Source organism: Ammospiza caudacuta, chromosome 7 (assembly GCF_027887145.1).
Source record: "Ammospiza caudacuta isolate bAmmCau1 chromosome 7, bAmmCau1.pri, whole genome shotgun sequence".
In the NCBI taxonomy this organism is placed as follows: Eukaryota; Metazoa; Chordata; class Aves; order Passeriformes; family Passerellidae; genus Ammospiza; species Ammospiza caudacuta.
This window is the reverse complement of record NC_080599.1, coordinates 1,834,157-1,842,267: the sequence shown is the minus strand read 5'-3', so window position 1 is coordinate 1,842,267 and position 8,111 is coordinate 1,834,157. Positions and strand designations below refer to the sequence as shown.

The window sequence follows — 8,111 nt, the reverse complement described above, 5'->3', positions numbered from 1 at the left end:
GGCCGTGCTGCTGCTGTGCTCTGGCCTGGATGCTGAGATCCTGGCCCTGCCCCAGCACGGCCCATCCTGACACAGCCCCAGTGAAGCCGCTGCAGAAACCTCCATTGTAAAACAGCTCCAGCCCAAGCACCAAGCCTGGCCGGGGTCACAGAACCATCTGCAGGCCCTGGGTGAGATATGAACTCTTTCAGTGCTTCCATCCTCCCTCGAGTGAGAGAAAAGGACTAAGTGCAGGCTCATAGAGGAGCAATATGAAGACACCAAGGTCATTGAAGATGAAGTTGAGTCCCAGATGGGAGGGATGAGGAGATATCCTGATCTTGGGGCTGAAATCCTCTTGTAAAGCTATGGAGAAGGATGTAATTGATACATCAGACTCTTTTTCCCTATAACGCACTAAAAGGTATGAGGAAATTTCTTGTTCACCAAAGCCTTCTATGGCAGCAGCTCTCTGGCCACAGAGAGAAACACAACTTTCCAAGCATTATTTTGGAAAAGCCTTTGGAGAAGATAAGAAAAAAGTAAAAATTCTTAGCTTAACTTGCTGCACTTGGTATTTTAATCAAGTTGAATGTGTTATGGAGATTTGTTTATCAAAGGGTGGGTTCTTATTTAGCCAATGGTGATGATGTTTGGATTGGAGGACCATTTAAGTCCACATGTATCAAACTGGGGTATAAAAGTATGAGTTTCTTAATAAAGATTATTGATCAGCCTTCTGTGAATCATTGAGTCAATGTCTATTATTACCTGGCTGGGAGCCTTTAACATGACAGGCCTCCATGCTAAAGTAAGCAAATGTTGAAGTAGCTGTGATCGCATGAGAAGTCTGAACAGAGAAAGAGAGAAGATTGTTGAGACCCTGTGTCCTCATGAAGGGAAGAAGATCTCTGTATTCAGAGATGAAGATAATTTCAGAAATACATGAAGAGGACCTTTGCTCTTCAACAGCTCATCTTTAAACTAATACCCCATAAGCAGACATGGCCTATGAACACAGCTGTGGGAAAAGTTGTGGAAAAAATAGGAGGGACTTCACAATTGCAGATTTGCCAGGCAGCTGCTATTCACTGAAATTGAAAGCAATGAGAGAACTATTTTCTTATGGAGAAGTCTCCATAGAAGGAAAGAGAGACTCCTCTCCCCAAGAGAACTGAAGAAAGGCTCTTATAGAAGTGGTAAACTGACTGAAACCTTTAGGTTTTGTCTCATTACATTGTCAGTAACAAAGAAAAGGTTTTAGAGAGAGGAGAAGTATTCTAAAAGTTTTGTTCTGATTCTTATTTCTCTTTCTTTGAGTTACTATTAATAATCTTTTCTTTATACCCTTTTAAAGTTTTGAGCCCACTTTGCCTTTCTCCTAATTCGATCTCACAGCAGAAAATCAGTAAGAATATTCTAGTGAGTGCACAGGTAATTAGCCAACACTGAATCCACCACACTAATTGATGCATTGGCTAAGAAATCTCATATTGGTGAACTAAAACCACTACAGAGAACTTCCTGATGAACTGCATGAGAACAGAGGGAAATCAAGGCAGAGCCATGGTTTGTCAGGACTTGTTTGATCCTAATGAGCCCTGTGGTGCATTTGGAGGTGAGCCCTGGAACCTCAGGGCATGAGAGGAGATTGCACAAACCTTTCCAGATCTCAAAGTCAGAGGAAACACTCAAAGTGTCTCAAAGCATGAATGGGTCCCACTGAGGTCCATCCCCAATGCAGGCTCCTCCTGGACTCCTTGGAGGAGTGAATTGGAGGCCAGGATGGCACTAAATGCTCTCAGAGATTCAGTGTGGAAAGGAAATTCCAAAGTACCTTAAAAACCTTGAGTATTTCAAATCATTGATGAGGCCCACTGAATGTCAGTACAGAGTTCTCAAGGGACTCATTAAAGCAGAAAACTGGGGCCATGATTGAAGAAACTTCTCATTGAGTTTGTATTAAGAGTGAAACACCAAGTACCTTAAAATACTTGAAGTACCTTGAGGCATTAATGAGCCCACTGAGTGTTGTTACTGACAAAGGCTCTCAGGGGACTCATTAAAGCAGATAATTGGAGGCCATGTTTGCAATAAACCTCTCAGAGACTCCAAGGCAAAAGCCCAACCTTAAGTCCTTTGAAACACTCTGTGACCATTAAGGAGCCCCTAGGGCCATTTCTGACCAAGACTCCCCAGGGACTCCTTCCAGCAGATCCTTGAGGCCACTGGGATGTGGGCTGAGGGGAATTCTGATGGCAGGACAAGGGGCTGACAGTACCCAGCCTGGCTGGGGCTGTGCCAGGAGGCCCCAGAGCCTCAGGACAAAGTGTCTCCTCCCAGCCCTTGGTGGCACAGACCCTGCTGCTGTGCCCCAGGGCACCAAGACTTGGCTTCTCTTTGTCCCCACCTGTCATCAGTGCTTCCAGTTCTCTGCTCTGCCTGGGGCCTGGAGACACATTCTCTGTCTTCTCACTCAGTAGGACCCATTAAAACTTCAAGAAACTTTGGAGTTGGATTCTGACTTGGAGTTCTGGAGAGGTTTATTCTGCTCCCTCTCAGGGACTGATATTCAGGGCCTGAGCACAAAGCCCCAGAGGCTCATTAAAGTCCTTGTGCTGTTTATGCTGCTGAGCTGGGCTAGGCTCCTGGCACAGAGGCAGCTCCTGTAGAGCTGCACAACCAAGCAGAGCTTCAAAAGCACATTTCTCTTGATGAGCAGCTCTTCTGCCAGCCCAGCAGGGCTGGGGCACTGCCTGCAGCCACCCTGGGCACAGCACAGAGGCACAGAGAGCTTCAATCAGTCAGGGCTGGGAAGGTGCTGAGAAGTGCCTGGGGCAGAATCTCTGCCAGCCCTTGGCACAGGAACCTCTGGCTGCAGGACAATGCAACTGCAGCTCCTGGAGCCATCTCCTGCAGCTGGAACATCCCAATGCCTACAGACTCTGTGAGTACAACTCTTGAGTATTTCTGGTGCAGGGGAGGTGAAATTCTCATGAAGCTCTGACATGCTTTGGGGTTCAGATCAGTCATGGAATATTTCCAAGACAAGAATTTTGATAAGAACGTGGAAATTTCCAAAGATTTTGTATTCCATTTCATATTACTGGTTGATGGCAGGGATGGGGGTATAAATATTAACGGCTGATTATGAATTTTGACTAGTGTCTGAGACATTTGAACTGTTCCTATTAGTGATCAATAGGTTCACGGGAGATCCCTAATGTGCTTGCAGCCACTCTGCCCATGGACAGCAGAAGCATCACTTTTGCTCTTAACCATCAGGCTCAGTCTGAGCTGTCCTTTCTCCAAGCTGCAAACAGAACCTGCCCCCAGCCAGCACCCTGCAAACAGGCAGGGTTCTGTCAGTCCAAGGAGAGTGCACAGAGATTTGGGGTCTGTGAGTGCTGGCAGGGAGAGATCAGGCACAGGGAAACACCTGCAGGAAGGAAAATCTCCTGGAAGCAGAGAGAAGATCAGGCAATAAGAGAAAACAAAACCCAGCAATGCTGTGGCAAGGAGAGTTTGGAGATGTCCACAGGAGCCCCTGCAGTGCAGCCCCTCTCTCTGAACAAGCCCCCTCCCTCCTGTGCCCCAGCCAAGCCTCTGCCCTCAGGGCCGGGGCTCCAAGGCGTGCAGCCCCTCCTGTGCAGGCAGAGCTGCAGCAGAGCCGTGGGGCAGCTCTGCAGCCCCGGGCCCAGTTCCCTCTGCAGTGCACAGGGCTGGGAGCTGCTGCCGGGCACTGGGGGCTCTGGAGGGGGCACAGCTGGCTCAGGGTGACGCTGTCCCCAGTGCCTGGCTCTGGGCGATGCTGTCAGTGCAGCCAGAGAAGGAGCTGCATCTCCCTTCATCCAATGCCATCATAAGGACACTTGGAAGTCTCCCTGAGATTTCAGTCCAAGCTGGGAGCTTCAATCCCAGATGCAAACCTGTCCGAGAGCATCTCTGAGTTATAGGATTAATGGGGAAAGGCAGAGGTGTTGTGACATGGAAAATGCTGCTGGGTTGGTGAAATGAGCAACATGAGTCCTTGGCTATAAGTATGAAGCTGGGCTGTGATGGATCCATCTGCTCTCAGCAGTACCTGGTGATATTTTATGGGCAGCATAAGAAAGTTATTATCCTTCACCTGAGGATGGTTAAAGACCAGAGAAACTCCAAAGAGAATAACATGACAGACCATCTCCCATCACGCTCCACTCATCATCTTGCCTCAGGGAACTCACTCTGTTCTACCAGAGGGCAGCAGAAATACGGAGAGTTTGATATCCAAGAATACCAGGAGAAACATGGGGGAAGCTCAAAAAGAAAACCACAGAACTCCTAAATACAGAAGTGTTTCTGTGTGTATTTCAGGGGAGGGTATATGGGAGATTTGATTTTGGTTACAGATATCTCTTCTAACTCTTCACTGTCCTTTTCTCCATGAACAGGTCCCCATGTCCAGCCCCAGCAAATGTCCAACAGCAGCTCCATCAGCCACTTCCTCCTGCTGGCATTGGCAGACACGCGGCAGCTGCAGCTCCTGCACTTCTGCCTCTTGCTGGGCATCTCCCTGGCTGCCCTCCTGGGCAACGGCCTCATCATCAGCGCTGTAGCCTGCGGCCACCACCTGCACATGCCCATGTTCTTCTTCCTGCTCAACCTGGCCCTCAGCGACCTGGGCTCCATCTGCACCACTGTCCCCAAAGCCATGCACAATTCCCTCTGGGACACCAGGAACATCTCCTACACTGGATGTGCTGCTCAGCTCTTTTTTTTTGCCTTTTTCATGTCAGCAGAGCTTTCCCTCCTGACCATCATGTGCTATGACCGCTATGTGTCCATCTGCAAACCCCTGCACTATAGGACCCTCCTGGGCAGCAGAGCTTGTGCCCACATGGCAGCAGCTGCCTGGGCCAGTGGTTTTCTCTTTTCACTGCTGCACACAGTCAATACATTTTCCCTGCCCCTGTGCCATGGCAATGTCCTGGGCCAATTCTTCTGTGAAATCCCACAGATCCTCAAGCTCTCCTGTGCTAAAACCTTTCTCAGAGAACTTGGGCTTCTTGCAGTGTGTGCCTTTTTAGGAATTGGCTGTTTTGTGTTCATTGTTTTCTCCTATGTGCAGATCTTCAGGGCCGTGCAGAGGATTCTCTCGGAGCAGGAACGGCACAAAGCCTTTTCCACCTGCCTCCCTCACCTGGCCGTGATCTCTCTATTCATCAGCACCTCATTTTTTACTTACCTAAAGCCCCCCTCCAAGTCCTCTCCATCCTTGGATCTGGCCCTGTCAGTTCTGTACTCAGTGGTACCTCCAGCCCTGAACCCCCTCATCTACAGCCTGAGGAACCAGGAGCTCAAGGCTGCAGTGTGGACAATGATGACTGGATGGTTTCAGAAACATTAAACTCCTGGCCAATTGCTGCAAATCACTTGTAATAAAAGTAATCTTTGATACTTCTGCTTGGTTTCATTTTGGAGGTTCTTTCTCTTTTTATTTTACTTTTTTCACCTTGTCCACTAATAAATATGATTGTTTGTGCCATTTCTAATTTTGTTTCTCTCCACCTTCCTTGTGGCAACAGCCTGTGTCAATGAGGGGCTGTGCTCTTGGTTGGTTTAAAGGAACTAAATAATCTCCCAGCAGAGTTTCCTGCAGAGATGCCCTTTTGTTGCCTTCTCTGGATCTGCAGCAGCAATGTCTGTGTGCAGAGCTGGGGCAGATCAGCGCTGGCCCAGCAGCTGTGCCCAGCTGCAGCAGCACTTGGTGTTGCCAGTGCTGCTGCCATGGCCCTGCCCCACTGCCCTGGTGGCCCTGGTGTTGCTGCAGGGCCTGAGTGCACTCGGGGCCGGGCACAGCCCTGGGGGTGGCAGTGCCGGGGCTGCAGCAGGGACAGGGCATGGGCACTGCTGGGGCAGCGCTGACGCCTCAGCCCAGGCCCTGGGGGCTCCAGGCTCCTTGCCCAGGATCTCTCAAGAACACGCCCAGGCCAATGCTCAGCACAGAAAACTGCTGTGAGCAGCCCCAGGCTGGCTGTGGGCAGGCTGGGGGCAAACAGCATGGCTGGGGCTCTGCAAGGGCCCTGGGGCAGATGGGAAGGAGTAGCAGAGTAGGGGCTGATCCATCCCCAGTGCTCTGGACAGCCCAGGGCAGCGTCCCAAAGCGTCTTCATGGAGCTTCCAACAACATCCCCCCTCTGCAGCCCTGGCTTCTCCTCCAGCTCACACAGGTGCCCCATCCTTGCAGGCACAGACACGGCAGCAATGGCTCAGCAGCCCCTGTTTGCATTGCACAGAGCAGGGTTAGCACCCCCATGCCGTTGGTGTGGGGACATGAACCTGAGGGAGCACAAATGCCATCAGCCCCTGGGGCCAGCAAGGGCTGGGGGACACCAGGGAAACCACTCAGCTTTGTCCTGGCCTCTGCAGTCAGCCAGAAAGTTTGTTCCTATCAGCTGGGAGTTTCCTGTCCCACTGCAGACGCTGTTGCTCAGAGCCAGGGCTGCCTAGCAGCCACCCCCAAAGTGCCCTGAGCATTTCCTATGCTTCCCCTTTGCTTTCTTTACTCTTCCCTTATACAAATTTCTTCCTCTTGCCCACCCCTGTTCCCTCCCCTGCAAACAGGCCATCCCTGGTTGCCCTTTCCTCTCTGGCCCTACTCCCCATTGCAGTTCCTGACTTGGCACCATGGGAACGTCCACTGGGGAGAAGGATCATCCTACAAGTGCTGCAGGAATTGTCTGCAGGCTCCTGCAGTGCCTGGTGCTGCTCCCTTGCCAGAGGCACTCCAGGCCAGGGGGGCACATCTGGGCTGCTGTGTCTGCCTCTGGGGCTCCCTGTTCTGGGCAATGAGGAGGAGCTGCATCTCCCTGGCTGCCCTCCTGGGCAACGGTCTCATCATCAGCGCCGTAGCCTGCAGCCACCACCTGCACACGCCCATGTTCTTCTTCCTGCTCAACCTGGCCCTCACTGACCTGGGCTCCATCTGCACCACTGTCCCCAAAGCCATGCACAATTCCCTCTAGGACACCAGGGACATCTCCTACACAGGATGTGCTGCTCAGCTCTTTTTATTTGCCTTTTTCATGTCAGCAGAGCTTTCCCTCCTGACCATCATGTGCTACGACCGCTACGTGTCCATCTGCAAACCCCTGCACTACGGGACCCTCCTGGGCAGCAGAGCTTGTGCCCACATGGCAGCAGCTGCCTGGGCCAGTGCCTTTCTCTATTCACTGCTGCACACAGCCAATACATTTTCATTGCCCCTGTGCCATGGCAATGCCCTGGGCCAGTTCTTCTGTGAAGTTCCCCAGATCCTCAAACTCTCCTGCTCCAAATCCTGCCACAGGGAATTTAGGCTTCTTGCTGTCAGTGTCTGTTTAGCATTTGGCTGTTTTGTGTTCATTGTTTTCTCCTATGTGCAGATCTTCAGGGCTGTGCTGAGGATCCCCTCTGAGCAGGGACGGCACAAAGCCTTTTCCACCTGCCTCCCTCACCTGGCCGTGGTCTCACTGTTTCTTAGCACTGCAGCATTTGCCCACCTGAAGCCCCCCTCCATCTCTTCCCCATCCCTGGATCTGTCAGTGTCAGTTATGTACTCGGTGGTGTCTCCAGCCCTTAATCCCATCATCTACAGCCTGAGGAACAAGGAGCTCAAGGCTGCAGTGTGGAGACTTATGACTGGATGCTTTTCAGAAACATTAAACTGCTGGCCAATTTCCAATTTCTTAAATAAAAGACTTATAATAAAAATCATCTTTGATACTTGTTGTTGGTTTGGTTGTGGGTGTTTTTTCCTTTGTTTTGTTTTTTTTTTTTCTATTGTCCACAAAGGACTGTCATTCCTTGTGCCATTTCTCCTTTTGTTTCCCTCCACTTTAACTGTGGCCCCAGACTGCGTCAATGAGGAGCTGGTCTCTTGGTGCCTTTGAAGGAACTAAATGATCTCCCAGCATTGTTTTCACCAGAGATGCCCCTTCTATTCTCTTCTCTGGAGCTGCAGCAGCAATGTCTGTGTGCAGAGCTGGGGGCAGATCAGCGCTGGCCCAGCAGCTGTGCCCAGCAGCAGCAGCACTTGGTGTTGCCAGTGCTGCTGCCGTGGCCCTGCCCCGCTGCCCTGGTGGCCCTGGTGTTGCTGCAGGGCCTGAGTG

At 51.0% G+C, this 8,111-nt stretch overlaps 1 protein-coding gene and 1 pseudogene across 1 annotated transcript; both read left to right on the top strand.

Annotated features, from left to right (window-relative positions):
• Window positions 1-4,834: 4,834 nt before the first annotated feature.
• Window positions 4,835-5,317, top strand: LOC131559722 (olfactory receptor 14A2-like; the record flags this gene model as incomplete). Its single annotated transcript, XM_058808155.1, has 1 exon — window positions 4,835-5,317. A coding segment is annotated over one exon (483 nt), but the record flags the coding sequence as incomplete, so codon positions are not given.
• A 1,582-nt stretch (window positions 5,318-6,899) lies between these two features.
• On the top strand, window positions 6,900-7,892 carry LOC131560155 (olfactory receptor 14C36-like; annotated as a pseudogene).
• The last annotated feature ends 219 nt before the right edge of the window (window positions 7,893-8,111 follow it).